The sequence below is a fragment of the Pyrgilauda ruficollis genome, unplaced genomic scaffold (genome assembly GCF_017590135.1).
Source record: "Pyrgilauda ruficollis isolate IOZ18807 unplaced genomic scaffold, ASM1759013v1 scaffold39, whole genome shotgun sequence".
NCBI lineage: Eukaryota > Metazoa > Chordata > Aves > Passeriformes > Passeridae > Pyrgilauda > Pyrgilauda ruficollis.
The window spans coordinates 1,249,541-1,272,727 of record NW_024525378.1 but is presented as its reverse complement, the minus strand read 5'-3'; the positions used below and the strand labels follow the sequence as shown (position 1 = coordinate 1,272,727).

The 23,187-nt window shown below is 39.1% G+C and overlaps 1 protein-coding gene across 1 annotated transcript in view; it reads left to right on the top strand.

Moving 5' to 3' along the window:
- The window catches only part of TMEFF1 (transmembrane protein with EGF like and two follistatin like domains 1), a 112,010-nt gene that overhangs the window by 49,275 nt on the left and 39,548 nt on the right, over nt 1–23,187 (top strand). The window contains exons 2-3 of the mRNA XM_041476635.1: nt 17,455–17,564; nt 22,073–22,202. Of these exons, the coding sequence (XP_041332569.1) occupies nt 17,455–17,564; nt 22,073–22,202 (240 nt within the window). The remainder of the gene's footprint in view (nt 1–17,454; nt 17,565–22,072; nt 22,203–23,187) is intronic.

The following is a 23,187-nucleotide window of genomic DNA, read 5'->3' as shown; positions in this document are numbered from 1 at the left end:
GACGTGCTGCTGCAGCCATGAGCCCCTGGTTATCGATACTGCGGGGCTGGTTAGAAAGTGCTGGGAGATTCTCTTGTGCCCTGTGTTCACATTCCCTTCTTAGGAAGCTGAGACATGTCTAAAGCATGTCTCAACTGCTCAGATGCAGAAGGTGAGAGAATTTATATTAAGTGTAAATCCCACCCACATTTAAAATGCATTGTTTATTTTTTATCATAGATAATATGTAGTAGAAATCTGTTGCAAAAAGATTTTAAAATATATTAGTAAAATAGTTAAAATATAAATGATAAAATTAAAAAGTTGTAATACTAAGTGAGCATCATTCAAAGAATCCTCTTCAAATGCCATTTAAAAAAGCTATGGTCCAAGATCTTTAAGATTCTTTAAGACATATTTGAAATGTCAGACACAGGAAGCATAAATGCTATAATGGTGAGGAAAGGCTGCAAGAATTACAACATTCAGCTATTCTGAAAGAGAAAAAAATTCTCCAGTGTTGAGTGCAGCAGTATTTTTATATCTATAGTTTGTAATATATTGTACAGTTCTTTGCTTTCAGACTCTGCTGAAGAGTTAGATCTCAAATGAAGATACTGGGAAGAGGAAGGGAAATGTTACATTTATTTTTAATAACCTATCTAAAGGATTGTTTGAACCATATATAATAGGTTAGAAAAAGGGCTCAAGAGACAGATTCAGAGAATGTCACCATCTTGTTACTCAGATAAAGTAATTTGTGCTCCTCGCGGGCAAGAGAAGTTGTTTCAGTTCCATAAGACATAAAATACAAGCATAAATTTTACCCATGCATGTAGAAAATATGCTCTATTTGCAGCCAGTGTTTACAAAGACAGATCTACTGACCCATCATTGCCTGTAAGTTTAAGGATATATGAAGTAGACTCTTGTTGAATAATTGTATTTTCATATAATTTCTTTCTTGTTTCAGGTTTGCTACAGTCTTTATTGTCTGCATTTGTTTATGGCGATTGGTCCCCTAGTTGGGTTAAAACTGTAAGGTAGTTACTATAAGTATAGCCTACAACTATCTATAATTCATTTCTATACCATTTCTTACTTATTTTCTTTGAAATTGTTATAATTGCTTTTTACAAATTCTGAATTGCCTTTTGCAATACCTACCCCAGTCCAGTTTCTTCTCCAAAGTATTGACTGCCAATGTGTTCCAACCTAAGTTCCAAGATGGAAGCCAATCCTAAGTTACTACAAAAATTAGGATGAGGTGAAAAATGTAAGAAAAGAAAGATATGAGGTAGACAAAGAAAGCATGAAGTTGGGATCATTCACAGATAAAATAGAATAAAATTTCCCTACCCACCATAGTAGGTTTTAAATGGCTGATGGTTTCTACACAATGCTTCTCAAAGATGAAATTTTCAGCCCATTTTGTTTTTATCTTCTATTTTAATACTAGCATTGACTTATGGATCCTTTCAGCCATCTTAATTATGCCTGTTCACTGTTACCAGTCAAAATGGGACTGTGTCAAAGGTGGGTTTTTATTTTGTATCCAAAAATAGGGAAGATGCACAGAACCTTACAATAGTGTTGGAAACAGAGAGGATGAGTTAACTCAGCTGATCACTATGTCTTACAGTCTTGCCTAATTTTAAAGGTCCTTTCCATTTGCTGAAGGACGCTGGCCAGCGGAACAGTACAAGAGGATGAGGTTAATATGAGAAGAAATTAATAACGATAAGGAGAGAAAGCACATTTGTTTGGATGCCTCTAAGGTTTCCTGGTTCCTGAACTATTTAGAAGGGGTAGATAGAGTTCAACTCCATGCTGCCTCTGCCCTGTGTGCTGAAGGAGTGATCCTGGGGCAGCTTTGGTTCACATGCACAGCACTGGAGTCACTCGCTCTCCCAACAAAGCCGCGGCTCAGGCATCTACCGCGCAACGGCCGGGCAAGGCAGCAGAGGGGCTTTGTGTATCAATAAATGTCCTACGATGGCATTCCACGCAAAGTGTTTGGTTTTCTTCTTAATGTGTTGGGTAGTGGCTCTTTCCAAAAGCTGCATGAGCTGTGAGAAAATGCACGGAAAAGTGTAAAATTGCAAAAATATTCATAAAAGACTCATGCTGTTCTAAACAGTGAGTGCTTCTAGCCCACTCTTTCCCCCCAAACCTTCTAGAAGTACCCAGCTGTGAGAGCTTTAATGAGAGTCTAAAGCCTAAATTTAGAATAAAGATATTAAATTTAAGATTTGGAATCAGTATTAAAAAGATAACATGGCCAGTAAACAATGCTGAAAACTTATTATGAGGGGCAGCTAAGAGGAGTTACTGATCCTCTCCTAAGAGTTTTTCTTCTTGTTTATTGTTAATGCCTGGCATCCTTTATCTGACTCTTGGCACTGCTCTTCATTTTCTATTCTTTCTGTATTTTGATCTAACTGAATTAATATTTACCTTGCCTTTGAAATTTTTGTTCATCTGTTTTAAAGTCCTGTGGACATCTTTGGTATTACAGAATACATATTAATAGTGTTTTTTGAAGTCCTGCAGTGCCACAATAGCAGATTTATGTGTTTGATATCTTAATGTTTCAGACAGCCTCATGTAGACAGAATGCTTTTACACAGCCACCAAATCATCAAGAGATTAGCCCCAACCAATTTTTGACGGAAACCTGCCCACTGTAATATAAATATAACAGGAATATAAAGTTGATTAAGGGACTGCATAATTACCCATCAGTATCCAATATGATTTCTTTATAAAAGCTACTAAAATGTACTTGGGATGTGCTAAAAATTGTCTAAATTTCCATGGCTCTTCTCTGTAGTAATCCTAAAAGTGTATGGAAATGTGACTTCTCTAATAATAGTTTTTGTGATTTTTTTAGTATTCTAAAGGTATATCAGCTATGTCTACAGATTTCAAAGAGCGTTCTGGAAAAAACACTGTTCTGCACAGTGGATATTACAAATGTCTGTGTTGTGTGCACAAGGGCTGAGCTCAGGTGCAGACATGGTGTTTGGGATTTAAACACTTTTAGAGTGTCTCTGGTGACATTTCACACTGGAGAAGGGAGCTCTTTCAGCCTAATCATGGGGCCCTTTGAGCCAGACTGCTTTAAAGATGTGCATTTAATGGACCCAGAGGCCCCAAACATATTTCATAGAGCATTGTGCAGAATGAAAAAGAGGAAAGAAAGAGGTGGCCCATGAGCTGTGAAAATATCCCTTAGAAAGTCTGAGTCTTTTATCTGTCAGGAGAAACAGTGAATTCAATTTTTTTTTTAAAGTTCAATATTGATAAGTGTAACTGGCCTTTGAAGTAGCTATTGAGTGGCTCTACATGTCTCTAGATACAATTCAGGGGCTTTGCTCTTCTCCCCACTTTGTATAGCAAAAATAGGAAGAGGAGTGATCATTAGAATAATGCATGGGGAATTATAATTATATATACAATTAAAATTCAGTATTAGAATATACACTTAAACAGAATCCTTCTTTTAGTATTCATCTTCACTATTGAATAAACGAGCTACTGCCGTGCACATTTTAGTGTCAGGACCTGCCATACTCATCTCGGATCCAATGCATTGTGTGTTTTCCCATCCATGAATGTACTGTGTGATACCTCAGGTCCATTTTTGTACTTTTCTACCATTCTTTTAGGCTGTGATTTAGAATTATATAAAAGCAGCACTGTCAATGTTCATGTAAGCATCAATAAAATGTTTCCTGTTCTGCATTTATTTAGAATTTCATAACATTTTCATATGAAAGTCAGACTCCAAAAATATGATTACCTATCTGAAGACACTCCCATTTTTTACACGTTTCAAAGAAGCTGTTAAACAGTTTACCATAATATTTAAAGATACACCAGCTCTAACTATTGATTGAAGAGCTAGTTAGGGTGCAGGTGGTAAATACATTGTGTTCTCCTTGTTGATCCTGTTTCAAGTAGCAAGTAAGTAAGTAAACCTCAGCAGATTTTATTATTGGGGGTATCCCAAAGTAACTGGAAGTTTTTGAAAAGTACTACCCTGCTTTGTCACAGACTGAGTAATAGCAGGACATAATGCCATTTAAGAAGTAATTCCTGATTCTCTTCAATATTTAAGACATTCCAGTGCTTATCAGCTGCAAATAAGAAGTCGTTGGAAAAGCATATGGCATCTGTTGCACACCAGACTGTGCATTTTCGTACCAGGGAAATTACAAAACTAAGGGAGGAGCCTGGACATAAAAGTCCCCTTTTCCCACCTATAGCAGATGGTCAGATTTCTAATTTAAAATTTTGTTGGAGTTCTGGCACACTGCCATCTGACTCCACAGCTGCAACAGTGCAATAACTCTGTCACCTCTCTTAGAAAATGTTTCTTGAGAGTAAATTTAATGCCTAGCGAAGTGTTGAATTTATAGCTGCTGGGAGCAGAATATAATATGTAAGAGATGGCCATGAGACCCTGCTGATTTCCCTCACCTGGATACAAGTAAGGCTGTGTTTATATGAAACTGTTGTGAACAGCATTAGGGAATTGGAGGGAAGATGTTTCCAGTTATTTGTTTTCACAGGCCTTTCAGTAATCCTGTGTACAAAGAATTGATCAGCAGTGTCAGTGGAGGTCTAGCCCAGAGATCTTGGCTGAGGTTATGGAAAACATTCATAATCATTATCATTGCAAGAAGACTGTTTTCTGAAAGTTTTCCTTTTGCCTCAGCTCTATCAGTCTCTATTAACATTGAAAATGCTGGTGCAGATGAGCAGTGAAAATGCTGAATCCTTCACCAAGTGTTCAACCCACCCATCCCCTTATTTACTCAGCTGGCCACCCGTGCAGAGCTGCCAGAAGAGTGTCTAGGAAAAGCACTGAATGTGTATTTGTGACATGGGAAATGCTGTACTGATTTTCTCTGGGGAAGGCAAGGCAGACTCTTCCAGATAGAAAATGGGTATCAAGCACTACTAACTTGAATTAAACTTGAAATTTGGTTCTGGAATTAAGATCATTCTATCTTGTGACCACAAACTGTCAAGTTTGATCTGTAGTTTCTCTAGTGTGGAGGTTATGCAGACATGAAATTTACTTTTTTCTTCATAAATTTGTGCATAAGTTTGGCAGACTCTTCCACTTTTGCAAAGTTAGAAATAAGATTTATGACAGGTTTACAGTTTTCAGATCTTTCTAGAAGATCAAAACCTTTGCAGCCCCCATCACCTTCTGATGACAGGTGAGGTGCTGACATTTTTGGAAAATGTCAATTGGATATTCTAGATACAGCAGGTTTCTCCCCATGTTCAGTCAGCCTTGAGCTACACTCATGGTTGAGCCTTGCAGGAGTGGTTTCTCTTACAATTTATGCAAGGAATGGATCAACTCCTGAAAATCTCAGTTGACTGGAAAGAGAGAGCATGTGAGATGAGGTGTTTCTAGTAGAAAACTGGTCCTGAGTGCACAGGGACACCACCTGCCCTGTCAGAGGAGACCACATAGGGTGGAGCTGTGAGCACAGGTCCTTTTCCTCACATCCTTGCAAAGACAGTGTCTTTTCTAAAAAATAGTCTCTATGTTTGATTAAGCCAAACTTATCTTCTTCTTTGCCCCCCTGTCCCACCCTCCCTAGGGCAAAGCACATCCTAAAAGCTTGTTCAGGCTCCTCCATATTTCCATGTGTTGCTGCACAAGAGCCAGCCCCCTACAGTGTTGTGTTCCTGAACAAACAAAATTTTCCCAGTGGGCCTACGAGACACATTTCTGGGTTTGCTTGGCACTGTCTGCATTAGAGTCTATCACAGCAGCACAGTTTGAATTCTGAGCAGTGATTATCAGCGATTTGAATACAGCAAATGAGTCCTGCAAGCTGCATTTAATACATCAACACAACTCTTTAGTTAGCATTCGTAGCCTTAGCGTATTAGTATTAATTTCTTTCTCTCATTTTTTAAATTAATCAACATGTACTGCCTAAATCTTTTTGTGTCTGCTCCATTTTTGGTGGTCACAATGATTTTCTAGCTGTGGTGCTGAAAATATTTCTATTAAAGGGAAGGTGATGAGAGTGACAAAAGATGACCTTGTAGCAAAACAATTGGACAGGGACAAGCTCTGTTGTGGCATCCTGCCTTGGCCTTGTGTTGCTGCCTTAGATAAATCCTTCCCTCTATATATACTTTTCTTCCTTAATCACATCCACTGAAAGGGAAATGATGTTATCTAATTTTTATCACAATTTGTACGGCTTCTGTGCCTATGCTGTAAGTAATGGGCTGCTTCTCACCCATGCCTTTCAGAAGGGAGCTCTGATCTTCACTGCAGCCCCTAGGTATTTCATATAGCTCCTAATGATAGTAACTGGGAGCAATGAGTAGTATCTAAAATTTAAGCTATTTGAAGTCACATTATAGATTTCCACTATCAAGTGGTCTTGCAGACAGCAGCATTTTCCCTGTAGAGAGTGAATAATTAAGATTAATACACTATCTGACAACTTTTTGTCAGATATTTTCTGCTGCTTTTAAGGGAAAGTTTCAAACCTGGGAAATACACAGTGCTTTAAAAATTTCTCCACTCTGTAATTCTACACATTTGTAACAAATAGAGAGAAGCCCAAGTCAAGTTAATCGTTTTCTGCATAAAAATCAGATCCTCAAGAAATTGCTTGTGTCCTTGATCCTACAAGCACTTAAGGACATTCTTTGTCTTGCACATAATCAGTTCCATTCAGCTTATTTAGATATCACAAATGCTGAGGGTTAAGTCTCTGTGCAAGCATTTATAGGACTGGAGCCTCAAACTATGCATGCCAAATGGCAAAACACCTTTTCAAATAGATTTGTTCCTCATTGAAAACAATTTTTTAGTAAATAGTGTTTTTCTAGAAAATTCACCAAAAGACACCTGTTTTTCTAGGGTTTATAGCTGAGAAATGCAAGGACTTTCCATTCCAGAGAGTTTTCTTCTTCTGTTTTTTTTATCTCTGAAGGAAAAATGTTGTGATAAATGAAGAAGTAGAAGGGAATGAGTAGTAGCATTGGAGCCAAAAGTGAACACTGAAAGTATATTTTACTGAAAATATGGAGTTTGAGTGCATGTATATATATTTATTTCTCATTTTTAAAATATTTCTTTTTTTTTTTAGAAACATACAGTTTTCAGCAAACATACATAATGTGTGTAATATGGAGAACATGTGTAATAGCCTGAGTTGTGCAGTATTATCTGTGTCAGCATTGTGTTGGTTCATCCATGGAAAGCCAGCAGTTCCCTCTAAGTGGTTTCCATTATACTGGGGAGAGATTTTATTTTTTAAAAATCATTATTGAATTTATTTTTGTTTTTGAAATAATGGCTCCCAGAAGCTCAACTCATCCCTGGTCAGCATGACAGGTCAGCATGACAACCTGTGAAGCTGTTCCACAGCTTTGAGTACAGTTTCCATGGAGCTTTCAAGGACCAAGACTCAGGTGCTCTTTGAATTTCTCTCTGACACTGAAACCACAAGAAGAATAAGGGAAAAAGAAAGTGGGGAGGTTAATAAGCAATTATAGTTGCCTTTGATTTCCGCCCAAATCTCTTTAAAATGAAGTAAAACAAGCAAGAAGCCAAGTCCCTTCCATAGTGTTGCTTAGAGGAAATTGTCAATCCACATATAGAGCTCAGTTCCTTTCGTGCTAGGACTTGAAGACAAACATAGACTGACATGACCTTGAGAGTGAAGAAAATATATGGGCTTTGTGGCAAATGGACATATTCCTGATGTGATCAGGTTTCTGCTGACTTCAGCCCTTGTTTCAACACTGACAAGAAACCTTGTGGTCAGGCCCTTTGAACGCTTCCCTTACTCTTGCTCACAGAGACCAAGACTCCTTTCTCTGACTGCATCCCGGAGCTCTGTAGGCAGGGATCAGATGACTGACATGGTTATAGAAAGGCTGCATCTTCTTGGCATCTTCTTGGCTGCTCACACCAGAGCTTTTTTCTCTTCTGCTGTAGAAAAAATGAAAGTGAGGAGCAGAAAACAGAAGGAGCTCAGGAATTAGCACCCGGGCGAGGTAGAGCCATCAGCCATCCATCCCCTACCTGTACTCAAATATGGTAATTCTGGAGACACAATAGAACATGACACCTCTATTCTGGCTCTTAATCTGGCTAGCTGGTCCCTGGACTCTATGTCTTTGAATTTTGTGCAAGGGATAGGATCAGAATTTGACCAATATTATTTTCCAATTTAGAAATCAACTTCAGTTACATATGTCACCTGCAGACCGAAGAACAAATTCCCTACAGTGCTTATGGAAGATTATTAATTGCTTTAGTGTTCATTTTTACCACTATTGTACTTGGCTTCAGGTTCTTTGGGAGTATAGATGTTTCAGTGTCTGAACAGCTTCCCACTCCTCTACAGGCTTAGGGAAGTAACAGTCAGATCTACTTCATGAACAGGACTGAAGAGCTCACCTTGGTTTGTAATTGGCACACAAAGATTTCTTCATGACAAGGATTCATTAGCCAAAGCTATAGCTTCCATGGGAGCACTGTACTTGCTGGATGTGTTCTCATATGGGCAATGATGCTGGAAAGCCAGAGAAGCTCCCCAGCCTGGGGGGCAAGGGAGAGGAGAGACAGAAGACCCTTACTAAATTGCTTGCACATGTTTTGTGTATTTGACCATCTACTCTGCAAACAGAGACAGAACAAGAAAGCAAGGGAGCATTAAGAGAACAAGAACAAATAACATTTTCCCACTGACTGTAATTGCACATGCTGCACAACTGTCAAGGCTTAACAGTATAATTTACCCAAATGAAATATTTCCTAGGAGTCCCATTAGTTGTCAAAGGCTGGTGGAGTGTAAGAGCACTATTTTTAAAGTTAACCTACCAGGATAAATCCATTTGTATAGGCATTAGCATTCAGCAGCACAAGTTTGCCAGTATCCTGAAAGTCCATGTGTTTACAAGATCCAAGACTAAATTTGTGAGTCTCGGTATGGTGAGGACCATGACAGTGCCATGAGTGGGAAAGAGTCAATAAGAGCCACTTATTTGCATGTGTTTGTGAAAAGAAACACATCACATGTGTTTGTGTTCTGGTTGCATGAGCCTTGTCCCAATGTCATGGCTTTAATCACAGCTGGAGATTAAGCACCATGCAGCCACTCCTTAACCCCCTCTCAATTTCCTCCCAAGCCTCAGTGGAATGTGGAGGAAAATCAAAGTAAAACTTGTATGTTGAGATAAGAACAGTTTAACAATTGAAAGGAAAGTAAAATACAGTAATAATGATAAATAATAATGGCAACAAAAAAAGAAAAAAACAAGTGAATCACAATGCAATTGCTCACCACCCACCGACTGTTGCCAGACCTTCTTTCCTGAACCCAGATCAGCAGCCCTTCCAGGTAACTCCCCCCATGTTGTATACTGGGCATGATGTTCTATGCTGTGGAATATCCCTTTGGTCAGTTTGGGTCACCTGTCCCAGCTGTGCTCCCTCACAGTTTCTTTTGTGCTCCTTCTCACTGGCAGGGCTTGAGACAAGGAAAAAAAATGTCCTCGACTTGGGATAAACATGACAAAGCCCCAAAACATCTGTGTATTATCAACACCATTCTCATTCTGAATCCAAACCAGCACTGTAACAGCTACCCTAGCTGAAAGCCCTGAATTCCTCCTACTGGCAGTGGAGACATTAGACATTAGACCCTTTTCTCCAAGTAGCCACTGATTTTCCATTAGTTTGTAGGAAGATCAGTGTCCCAGGCCTCCCCTGCTGTCAGATTTGACTGAAATTCCCCAGTGAATGCAGAAGTTATAGGAACAAACCAACCTGTCTGGAAAGTTGCAACTCCTTCACAGCCTTGGTTTCCTTAGAGACTGAAGATTGATAATATATGTTTTAATCAATCTTGCTGTAAATATGCTATATGAGCATGTTCCTTTTCTAATACTTTAATTTTATGTAAAAATATGCAATGACATGCTTACTTTTTTATAATGGCTTTGCATAATCATAGTCAATAATTTTTTGTTGTAAGACATATTCTGCTTTGCAAGCAAGTTTTGAAGTCAGTGTCCTGGATAGCTGCTGACAGAGAAGCACACAGATCCAGGTCCTGAAGGCCAGATTGCTGTACTGCCTGACCTTGATTCAAAAGTGTTTATGAGTGAGAAAATAACTCCAGGTACCCCCCACACCTATCCCTGTCTCCAACCAACTGCACAGCTTGTCGTTTGTATCATTTTCATATTCACCTACAGATTATATAGAATTTATGAAATATTGCCAGAGCTTTTAATATAAGAAAGAAGTTAACTTTCTCTGCAAGTATTTTTTTTCCCTTTGATGGAAGCAGAAATGTAACACGGCTGCACCCAATATTTTGATGGAGCTGTCAAACAAACATTTGTCGCTATGGCACTTTTCCTTACTTTTTTCACACTGAATAGAGTTAGTCTCAGGCACACTAGCAATGTGAATGTTGCAGTGTGGGAGACTCTCAGGTTCAAAGCCTGTCTTGTTACCTTGCTGTGTGAGTGCTAGTTGTTAAAAATTGCTGTGGTTTCCTATTGTGTACAAGAATACTAATTGCTTCAGCAGCATGTATGCATTCAGTTCTCCTCTGTTCAAAAAGGAAACTATGGTGATTTGAAATATAAAAGTATAATCATCCTAGATAAATTGGACAGCACTTAAGCAATCAAAAGCTAATGCAGTCTTGTAAAAGTAGTTTTAGGGAAATATTTCAAGCTTTATTCACTCAGATAGCATTTTCAAGAGCCAAAGCACAGCTTTATTTTTTTCTGCACAATTGAGCATTAAATATTGCATTGAGACACAGCAAAACTGGTTTTGCTATCCTCTAATACTGCCTAAGATTGTTTTCAAAACAGCAGATTTGCCATCAGCCACACAAGGCATCCATCAATTGACCAATTAAAAAAATGTAGGAGTATTTGCATGCTGTTAGATTACAGTTGTCTATGGTTTTTTAGAGTAAATTCATTTTAACAATTTTGTTTCTTTTAAAATTTCTTTTTCATATAACTCTTGGCTGTCCGAGTGAATTGTTTTCTTTTAATTAAAGTCTGAAAGAAAATTATACCATATTAAGTCAGGAAAAGGATGATAAATGACTTTTAACTGGTTTAATTATTTAAAGCTTACATTTGTTTTAGATTTTCTTGTGTTACATTTTCATTCTTCTATGTTTCTTTTCTGATTGCCTTTATTTAAAAATTCTTTTTGTTGTTCTCTTTCCACTCTCCATATTCTTAATTTCTTATTTTTTTTTCCTAAACTGTCACCTTAAATCAGTGGCAACAGCCATCTTAAAAAGGGATATACAGTGTCCGAAGGGCATCCTTCTTCTCCCGAAATTATTTCCCAGTAGTTTGTCCCATTGTCTGTTTTCTTTTCTGAAAAACATAATTTTTCATTTGAACAAGATAATATGCCCAGTTCTGTCTTGCTTTGCCTTGTTTGACACAAGCAAGTATTATTTATTTGGACAAGTAATTGTTAATTTTGTCTGAGGGGCTTGTCTGCTCTCTTTTTCTTCACCCATAACCTATGACAATTTCTGAGAAGAAAATCAGCAAACACAAACTCTACAATGCAAATTATTATGATTTACATAATCCACAAGTGCTGAAACATGAGGATTATAAAGTGCTCTGGAAAACGTAATGCTGAGGTTGTTTATTAATTGTCAAATCAATGGTAATCTCAGGTTTTATCAACGATACACACTTACTTGGGAAGCTCGTGGTTCCAGTGTTTTGGTAATATTTTGTTCTCTAACTGATGAAGCAAGAAAAGCCACTTTCTTCTTTGGCTGCAGGCTAAAGCCAGCAATATCCCAAGGAGAATAACAAGGATGGGGAAAGGGTCAAGGCTCTAGATGGGAAGCCACTCAAGGAGTGGCTGAGGTGGCTTGCTCTGTTCAGCCTGTGGAAGAGGAGACTGAGGGGAGATCTCCTCGAGGTCTGCAGCTCCCTCATGAGGGGAAGCAGGGGGGCAGGCACTGATCTCTCTGCTGAACAATGACAGGACCTGATGGAAAGGCATGAAGCTGTGTCAGGGGAGGCTTAGGCATTTTTAAGGTATTTTTCCTAATATATACCTTTCCTAGATATTAGGAAGTTGCCACAATTACACTTTCTGTTCAGAGCCTGGGTGAAACAGCTCTGTAGGCATTTGCATGACTTCCTGCAGGAATGGCTGTTCTGGATGTACTTTGAAAAGCTGTGGGATGGAGCTGAGCTTGTAGATTAAGACATCTAAATGTAAATGTTTATGTATAGACGTGTGCATGTGAGCTAAGTGTCTGAACCAATGTCAGAGTCACTGCAGGTGATGGAAATCTGAAGTGACTGAACCCACTGCCAGATGGGATGCTCGTGTGTCTGCAAGCAATGGGTAGGGTTTACAGGAGAATTGTGCAGTTTTGTTCTGAGCTGGCAGCAGGAGGTGAGCAGAGGTACTCCAGGGACACCCAAAATACTTCCCTGGGTAATTTTGCCATTCAAACTCACCTGGTTGAAGTGGGCAGGCTGTCCTTGTGTGAAGCATGGGATCGGAGGCCTAGTTCTGAGTGTCATCCTTGTGGTGTGGCAAAGGTTGTGACTGGCAGGTAAAGGTTTATTCAGGAGCTCTATTTAAGACTCAGGTTATTACTGTACTTGTCGTGTGAGCACCTCAGCTTTATCATTCCTTTTATAAGGGAAAGATTTTGTTGGGTGTTTTTTCCCCCATTAAATTCTCCATTCGTTTATAAATAATTAAAAAAAAAAAAAAAAGAAAAAGAAAAAAAATGGTGATTTGCCCAAGCCAATCCAGAGTCATAAGACTGACTCCCAAAACTGAGCACATTATATGTTTTCTGTTCATCAGATTTTGCGTTCTTTGACCCTGTTTTGTGGTCCTGAGAGCTGCAGCAATAACATCACTATCTCCAGTAGACTTTGTGTGCTCTAGCATATCCTTACACAACATAATTTCTCCTGAGCCCCTTTTCCAAGTCAATGTTGACTCAACTCAAGTTCTTGCAACTTTGGGGGTTCTATTAAGCTGTAGAGTTACAGACTTTTTGTGAGTTCTCCGGGGTTCTGTCCATGTGTATGTGCCTATATATGACCTCCATGAGAGGTCGTGCATCCTAATTTAAAGCTTGGCTTCACAAAGAGGTCCATGTGTATGTGCCTATATATGACCTCCATGAGAGGTCGTGCATTTAAAGCTTGGCTTCACAAAGAACAAACTGTTTGGAGACAAAAAATCCTTGCCTTTTCCCTCTAATGCAATTTTTTTTACCCTTTTATCCCTTTTTTACCAAACCCATAGGTCAAGAGCAAAAGACAACAAGGGGTCCCGATACTCTTTGGAATCTTACCCACAGAAAGAGAAAACAGATAGACAGGCAGGCAGAGTGAGCTTTTTCTCAGGCACAGCTGCAATAGTCACATGTTCACTTTCATGTGGGAAAGGTATTTTTTGGTTCCTTATATCCCTTCAACATTACTAGGTACTATTGCCAACCCCAGGAGAAACATAAGTTATGAAAAAACAAAGCAAACATATTTGCCCATCTTAGATTTTGCTATATTCTTGAGGTATCCAAATGGAAACAAGATGTTTGGTGTACTTAAAGCTACAAATTTGATTTCATCTTCAGGTTCAGCATTTTGACACATGTAATTTACCTTATAACAAGAGCCTCAGAGCAATGCATTTTGAGGTCACAGGCAAAAAACCAGTCTATGACTACTTGTATCGAGCTGTACTTCACATTCTCTGAAAGGAATCAAAATGGAGAAGGCTTTCCTCATTTTTACTGATCTAACAAATTTTCACTAAGTGAATTCTTTTCAACAGAGGAAAAAAGACAAACCCAGAAGACCTTGCTGTAGGTCGTGCAAGCTGCTCTGTGCCAGTCAGGCCTCACACAACCAGGAAGTGTATTGACTGAACAGATACGAGCAAATCATTTTTAATACCTCATTTAAGGTCTTTGGAGATTAATTTTATCATAAATTTGGAAGCCTGATTTAATTGCGCTAATTATATTTTCTCTTGGGAATTGATGGATTACTACCTAGCATATTCTCGCTGTGCCTCATGAATCACACTGAGGCTTTCTCTTATTTATACCTGCTGGAAGTCAAGGAAACAAGTTACAATAGGCATTAAAGAAACATGCAAGAAATTACCCTAAATCATTTGCTACATATTCTTGCTCATCTTGTAGATCTGTTCTTACAATGATGATTCCATTCTTCTGGAAATAATTGCCGAGACTCTGTTTTAATTCTCTGTCTGTGGGGAATTCACTGAGAAGAGAGCACATTTCAGACATGCAAGACATCTACAGTTCCTCCTCACATCTCTCTTTTAACATCATCCACCCATCCACATGTATTTCTTTTTGAACGGAATGCTGTGGGTGCAGAAGTAATTACAGCCACCACACTTCCTGGTACTTGTGATTCCGTCAGATGTAATCATGCAGCCTGATTTTGCTGCTGCTGGAATTTGCCACTGAATGGAATAAGGAGTTAGGCAACATCCTGTCATAGAATAAAGTTCATCTGTCATGCTCAAGTGCCAATCACCAGGATATCTTGTTTTTGTAGAACTTTGGAAAATCATGTTCTCTCCCGGTCTCTGCATGACCTTTCCTGCTCAGTGTTTAGTTAATGCCGTAAAGCTTATAATCAGTATTTATCATTTATATGGAAAGAAAACCAGCCCATGCCTACAATGAAGTAGCCATTAAAATCACAGTGTCCCTTCTCTCCTCTTAATTCCTCCTCTGGGATCAAAAACAATGCCAAATGTCTTTTTTCCTTGGGGTGAGGGAGATTCACAAGGCTAATTCTGCACTCCCATCTCCATATCCGTTCTTATAGTTGTGTTCTGAAATCTTTCCCTTTCTCTCTGGCTTTTGCAGGCAGAGCAATAGCTAATCTATGAATAAGTACATCTCGAGTTCAGCCTTGATGCTGAACTGCTACCTGACCTCTCTTTCTGAGCCCACCATGTCCTTCCCCTCTGCAAAAAAGTGAGGTCCCTTGCCCACCACTGTGGTGAGGGGGCTCCTTTCTGGATGTTTGTGTGCCCTCTCCACACTGGGGAGCACCAATATTGAGGAAAAGTCTGCACTACACTGCGTGGGCAGTTGGACATTGTGTAGATTCACAGAAATTCAACCAGGAGTTGCAGCTGCCAAGGGGTTTCTTCCTCCGGTCAGGAACACAGAGTAGGATGTTGCAAAGCATTGAGTCCAGCGTGCTCAGCTGAGAGTTGAGCAGGGGGGACCAAAATCTCATTTTTTTCCTGACCTGATGAACACAGTATTTTGAAAGCAGTGCATGCTCTAATTGTACTGTATGGTTATTCCTTTTTAGAATTTCATTTTCTCAGATGTCGTATCACCTAAAGGTGGACCCTTCTTTCAGATATGACAATCATTTCCCCTTAATTAATTTTGATAGTTTGTTCATCTTCATGGAACAGACCTTCATGAAGAGAAAGAAACACACATTTCCTTCAGGAGCGAGTTATGAACACATTAAATTGAAAAGCTGCAATGTTCTGTCACATTACCTTGGTCCCTACAACGCAGCAGTCACGCTTGATAAACGGTGACATTAAGAATAACATTAGAGAACACAGGCACGGGGTTGTGACGGCAACCAGGATACCTATCTGCCCATTGTTACAGACATTGCCCTCCTCATTTATGCTTTTGGGAGCGATGGACATATAGAGGGAAAAGAATCAATATGTTTCTCAATTTTTTTCTCATGGCTAACAAAAAAAATTTGGACTATAACTGGACTTTTCACTGAGCTGTAATCCTGTAACTTCAGTGCCATTAAAATACATAATTAGGCTCTGTTAAATATAGAAGCATGTGGCAAAAGTGGTAAAATTTATTACAGCAATTATTGTTTCTTTATTTAATTATTTGTATATATAAACTATATGTGTGGGCGTATAATGTTACATAAACACATAGGAGCAGTTTTCCAGGGTGTCTGTCACTGTCATACCAAAGTGCTGATACTGCTGTGAGGAGGAGGCTGATTGCCTATTTAAGACTCTAAGTGGCAGCGAGGATTATTTTCTTCTGCTTTTGACCTACCTTTCCCCATCTCTGAATGGCTGGTGTTCAGTTCTTTCTTTAAGCCAGTTTTCTGGATAGGGCTTGCTTATTAAAAGTCACAGGCATTATTTTAAATCACACCGCTGTCAGTGAACCTCTTTAGTGGATCATACTTTCTGTGGAGTCCTGAAGGTTTCTGGCTTGAACTGTAGCACAGACATCTTTGAATCATATCCTCTGATTTCACTGCACTTTTAACAGTGTCATTTTTCCAGCGACCTTGGTGTTATTTTGCCCTTTTCATTGGAATCAATAGTACCAGCACTGTTCCCACACAGCCTGATGAGGTCACATTTAGGCAGACACTGACCACTTCCATTATCCCACTTGTGCTTTCTTTTGCTCTCTTTCCTACATATAATTCAAATCAAATACTTATTTCAAAAGCCAGAACAAATGTGTCAAATGTTATGTACAAGACTCATGGTAAAACTGGAAGAGCTGGCAGTGTTATCAGCAAACCCTGATATTTATTCTCTTTTAAAACTAGGCTTGGACTGTGATGTCCAAAAAGAACTTGAAGCTAGTTAGGAGACCTTTGTGCTGGAGCTAGTGCCTATGCAGTTGATGTGTAAAGCCCCTTGGTTTCCCCTCTTGCCAGCTGTTCCTCTGCTGCAAGCTTACAGTGACAGGAGCTGCCACTTGTGCTCCATATTTTTATGCAGCAACTTTATGCAGCAAGTAAGACACAGATCTCTGGTTCATTAGTCTGGCTCCTACAGTGCAAGCAAATTATAATAGTTTAAACACAGTTGGGTTTATTTTTAGTCTGAAGGATAACATGTGGCCATGGGAGAGACAGAAAAGTGAGGCAGAGGAATTCTGATGGTTTAGCTTTTTTACTTCCTCAAGACTTTTGTAGAGAGTAAGGCAAAAAGAGGTAGCAGGTCAGAAACATAGGCTATAACCTGTGTAAAGCTCCTGACTCCTACTAGAAACAACTTCTATGGAGAAGGGTTTTACACTGTGGCATCCCCATCAGGGGAAACGTGGAAGAGAATTTGGGTAGTATAAACACATGCTTTCTCTGTATCTGTTTATGTGATGAACAGCATTTATCCACAGCCACTCTCCCAGCCAGGGAAAGCTGCCTCTGGGGAGCAGGACCTGCCCCTGGAGAGGAGCCCAGGGGCAGGGCTGATCCCATGAAAGGCAGCCTGGGGAACAGCTCTGGCATTTTTCCTTTAATTTCTATATGGGAGTAAGGCAGCAGGAGTGCTGAGAGGGTTTAAGGACTAGGCAGTCCTCAAAATAACTCATCTTACAATTTCTTTCCTGTCTCGTTTTTCTTGTTTTTCTGCAGAGTTAAATGTAAGGGACTCTGACGTAAGAGTGTGTGATGAGTCGTCATGTAAATATGGAGGAGTGTGCAAGGAAGAGGGAGATGGCTTGAAATGTGCATGTCAGTTCCAGGTAAGGGCTGCTCACCTTTTTGTTTGCCATTTCTAACAAATCCTTCAGGTGTATTGAAGTATTTGTAGAGTCACTGCTTCAAAAATTCCACTCAGGAACAGGCTTATGGACTCTAACCATAAGCCCCTTTTTCAATGGCACTGATTGGATCAGATAATATCAGTGATCATGAAGGTTATGAATTAGAACAATGAATTAGTCCTGCTCAGAAAAAAAAATAAAAAATTAAGATATCTTCTGAAGTTTTAAAAAGTAAATAGCAGGTTCAATTTTTTGTCTGGTTTTGAGCCTTTAGTTTACAGTTTTTATAACTGTCATGGCAATTCTTCTCCCCTCCTGCCACCAACTTTTTTAAAGAAAAATACAGCAGTTATTTCTTTTCATAGTTTATAGCCAGGACAAATGTATCAAGTATTATGTACAAGACTCATGGTAAAACTGGAAGAGCTGGCAGTGTTATCAGCAAAGCCTGGAGTGGGCTGTCTTTCAGTGTTTTAAAAATAATTATGTGTTCTGTTTGCAATAAATAATAAATCAAGGGGAACCAGAATAGCAATGGTGTGTATATGATCTTACACTGGTTTTGAATTCCAGTGTTTCAGCACTGGCTTTCGATAGTGTGCTGTTCACCTGTGCTGGGGACATTGTTCTAGCTGCCTTTTAAAGGGTGAAAAAATTTTTACGAGACAAGGCTTTTTCATCTGTCTCAGTCTGCCTGTAACATTTATTTATGAAAAATAGTAAAATCAAAGCTAAGTAATGATAAAAGGAAAAGAAACACAACCCTAGGATAACCAAAAGTTTAATCTATTTTTTGTAGGTGGCAAATTTTGTTACTTCCTAGTAAGCAGGTCTTGAAGACATATAAAAAAAAAAAAAAATTAGTCCATGTGCTAAACTGTTTGTTTTGAAGAGTGCATTTTTTAAAAAAAGCATTGTTTTTAAACTACTTGCATGTTTACTTGTACTTCTTGAATAATTTATTCTATACTCTTAGGAAATAAGTCTATGGGTGAGGAGAAGATACTGTGTTTTTCAGACATAGCAGGTTGAAAATCTTCCTGTAACTCTCAAATTTAGTGGGGCTTACTCATCTTGCTGCAACTAGCAGCACCAAAATTTCCAGGCAACAAACACCCAGCCCAAACTGTTGGGTTCTTCACATGCAAGACTATCTGAGGGCTAGCTATTTTTTTTCTGATATTTCAAGGTTTTGAAAGGAAAATAGACACATTTGTGTATAGTGGTTCAGCTGAAGAGGCACTGAAATGAGGATGTGTGAATATCAGCCTGTTCTTCCAGAAGTGTGTTTCCTATTCATCACAGAGCTGGATAACTGTGCCACTACATTTTTTTCCTAAGATTACTTTGCAACCCCCACTTATAGTTCAGAGGTCTGAGTGTCTTTGCATAACATATATGTTATGTATTTCAAAAGCTTCAGCCAGGAAAATACTTGCTGAATTAATACAGCAAGGCATTTCTTATGTTGTTAAAACTGTAATTTTTAGAAAAATGTACCCTAACAAGAGAGTTGCAAAATTAAATTGATCTGGGATCCAGGTTGTGGTCAGGTAAGATGTTCCTGCTAGCGAGGAAATTGCAGAATCCATGAATATGCTGAGTTGAAAGGGGCCCACAAGGGTCATTGAATCCAGTTCCTGACCCTGCACAGGACATGCCAGGAGGGATAACTGTGCCACTACATTTTTTTCCTAAGATTACTTTGCAACCCCCACTTATAGTTCAGAGGTCTGAGTGTCTTTGCATAACATATATGTTATGTATTTCAAAAGCTTCAGCCAGGAAAATACTTGCTGAATTAATACAGCAAGGCATTTCTTATGTTGTTAAAACTGTAATTTTTAGGAAAATGTACCCTAACAAGAGAGTTGCAAAATTAAATTGATCTGGGATCCAGGTTGTGGTCAGGTAAGATGTTCCTGCTAGCGAGGAAATTGCAGAATCCATGAATATGCTGAGTTGAAAGGGGCCCACAAGGGTCATTGAATCCAGTTCCTGACCCTGCACAGGACATGCCACGAGTCACACCACGTGCCTGAGGACATTGTCCAAACACTTCTTGTACTCTGTCAGGCTGGTGCTGTGACTATTTCCATGTGGAGCCTGTTCCAGTGCCCAAGAATCCTCTGGGTGAGGAACCTTTTCCTGATACCCAACCTGAACATTCCCTGGCACAACTTCAGGCCATTCCCTTGGGTCCTGTCACTGGTGACCACAGAGAAGAGATCAGCGTCTGCCCCTCATCCTCCCCTCACAAGGAAGTTGTAACTGCAAGGAGGTATGCATGACAGAGGGATGTTTGGGGACCAGAGTGGCACAACTAATCATAGCCACTCCTGAACTAAGGCCGACACTGGGACAAACTTTCTTCAGATTAGGGAAAATGAATGACAAATTTCAGTGTTGTTTGAAACACCTAGAATGTCATGGCAGCACGAGCTCTGCAGGCTGAAAGGTATTTTGGATGAGTTTTACAAGACCTGAATGAAAAACTGATCAGCAGCTAGTGTGTGTGTTAGGAGCCAGTGGGGGAGGTCAGATGGACTAAGGTGCGATGAGGAGAGAGAGAGAGAGACATCATGGGGCTCTTTTCCAATTTCAGTAAGAAAGGCTTGATAACAATCAGTTTAATTAGATAACTGCTTAAATAGGAGAGAACAGGAAAAGGAGCTAAGTGACAGTGAGCAAATCTTGCAACCCATTCAGATGTTGGAAACTCTGAACTCACACAGCCCTGGATGGACCTTGGATGGAATTTCCCATGGCACACTGTGCTGAGCAGATCCTGTGCACAAAGAGATGCTCTCCCTATTGGCCACTTGAGGTATTAGAGGACTTCCTCACAAGAAAACAACTTCACTTCTGAAAGGGTGTCACAGGAGAACTTTGGGCTGTACTGTAACAAATCACTAAAGGCTTACCAAACTGTAAAAAAGGAATCCCTTTACTTTTCATTTTCTATCCTCAGAAGAGAACCTGCAAATTTAAAACATCACACAGAGACTTAAGGAGAATTGAGAATTATCTATTGAACAGATAATCATCTATTGGAAAGTATTGTCCCCCTTGGGAATTGTCTGTTAATTACTCTCTAGAAATGACTGGTTTGTATGGCATGGGGCAGGACTAATGGTTGAGTGTCTGAGAGCTGCTCACTACAGGGAAGTATTACAAAACTGTTAGAAATAATTTTCAGAGCTGGCAGAATGATTTATTTTTGTCCATACCTGCTTAGTTCATTCTCAGAGGTCATCTATGGCAGGATGACAAAGGATTGGAGGGTAATAGCCTTCAAAATTATGTTTTAACATTTCAGTATTTTGACCTTTGTGTATGTCAAAGCACAAAGAAACTGTTGTGGGAGAGACTCTCATTTGGAATTTGGAGAAGAAACTCTTTCATTTTTAAGTCATTTTAGCATAACTGATGTTATTATTTCTGCATGCACTCTCACAGGTTGAACTATACCAGTTTAATCATAAACTTTGTGTGGTTAAGAACTTTGGTAGCTACTCTGTATTTCATCATTACTTCTTGCTTTTTGTTTTTGGTTTTTACATCGGAGTGTTGACAAAAGGTGTCTGACATTACAGTTACCACCACACCCCCAAACAGGGCAATATCTCCCTTTCCATGCTGTGAGGCAGGGTTTGGACCTCCAGTTCAGCAGGAAGTCATGCAGCACTCTCAGATGTTAGGCAGATTGCTGGTCCCAGCATCTGAATGGACATTATGTGTACAAGGGGCTTATAATCCATTTCTGTTAGAATGTAAGAAAACAGTAAAATTCAGGTAGCTTCTGCAAAAGCTATTCTAAATGATAAGTTTTCCTTTCTTCCTTTCTTTCTATTTATTTGTGTCAAATTTAAGATTTAAATTTAAGATTTAAATTTAAGATTTAAATTTTTCAGTGTAGTAATAGAAAAGCATTATTATAGTTATATAGTCTATATTATATAGACCAAGTAAAAGACTCATGATGCTCTTGAATTTAATGAGAGTGGCTATTGTTTTCCACCTCCTTTGTAAGACTGTTCTGACCAAAAAGGTCAGCAAATCTCCCCTTAAGCACTGTTCTCCTTAAATTCTCCTTTGCTCAGTTTCAGCCCCTTGTGCCTAGTCATACTTTCTTGTGTTATCTTGAAGAAGCTTTCTCCTGCCTCAGTGTTTATCCTTCAAATATTTCTAGATGCCTGACATATTCCCTCTAGTCAGTACAAAGTCCCACCATAGTTATTTTGTGCTTTTAATCTTTCCTGCTGAATTCCTATGTTCAGTCCATGTGGAGTTAGACTATTATTTCAGTGATCCGAGAGGAATACATATAGTCATACTGAAAAACTAATATATTTCAAGTAGTTCTTTAGCAAAAAGGGTTATAAGATGCTGTTAATAACACAACTATCTTCCTGTATATTAATATGCAGTTCAGATTAATGACTTGATTTCTGTATGACTGGGTTATATTATAATTTCTTTTTTAGTGTCACACGAACTATATTCCAGTTTGTGGATCAAATGGAGACACTTACCAAAATGAATGCTTCCTCAGGAGAGCTGCTTGCAAGCACCAGAAAGAGATAACAATGGTATCAAGAGGACCGTGTTATTCTGGTATGTAAAACATCACTTTATGTCACTAATGAATGATGTTTTATGGTTAGCTCTTTAGTTTTGCCCTTAATTCCAGCAATTAAAATTTTTGTGCTTTTCATAGGATGGAATAATGTGGAAAGCCTGAGTCCTCTTTAGGAATGGAACCTTTTGCTAGACAAGAAATCTGATATATCTTCTGATATGCTAACAGATTAATAAATAAACACTGCAAGCTGAAATAGTTTATCTGAGAAAATAGATTATTAATGCTTCTGTGGTGCTTATAAAGGAGTGTTGATATCCATCAAAAGGCTTTTAACAAATTTGGAGCAGATTCCAAATTAGCCATTTCTTTAGGACTTTTCTTTTTAGGATATGCAGAATTAGTGTAGCATCCAACAAGTGACGCTGAGCATCCTGACTACCGCTCTGCCAAGGCATCCAAGGCATCATCTTTGACTTTGGGTCATTACATTGAAGATCCATATGGTGGCCAAAAGCATGACCATGGGTCAGATGCACACTCCTTCCTAACTTAGTTTTGGTTAGTTGCAATGAAAATTTAGAGTTCTGGAGCTCACTGGTAGCTGCAGAATCTTATCTGGAAGTTGGGGTAAATGCACATGCAGCGTACCTAGTCCAAGTCCTCAGCGCTGCCAGTCCCAATTACCTCATTTAAATGCAACATGTTTCACACCAGGTGCCCTTTGAGGCCTTTGACCTATCCCGAGGTCTGGCTCATGTTTGCTAAGGTCTAAAACAATTTGTGTTGTTGGTCCTAATACTGAAGGAAGCCCATGTTTTGTGCCCAGCTCAGAAGCATAATTCCAGCATCCCTCAGGCTGATGGCTGAATCTACTGTCTTTCCCAATCTCCCACCTCTCTGTAAATAACCTCCATAATAATTTACCTCTCTGTAAATTAGCTCCAGATGCTGCAGAAATAGGGAAAAAAATGCAATCCAGTTTGGAGGACTCACATATTACTATAACAACACCCAAGA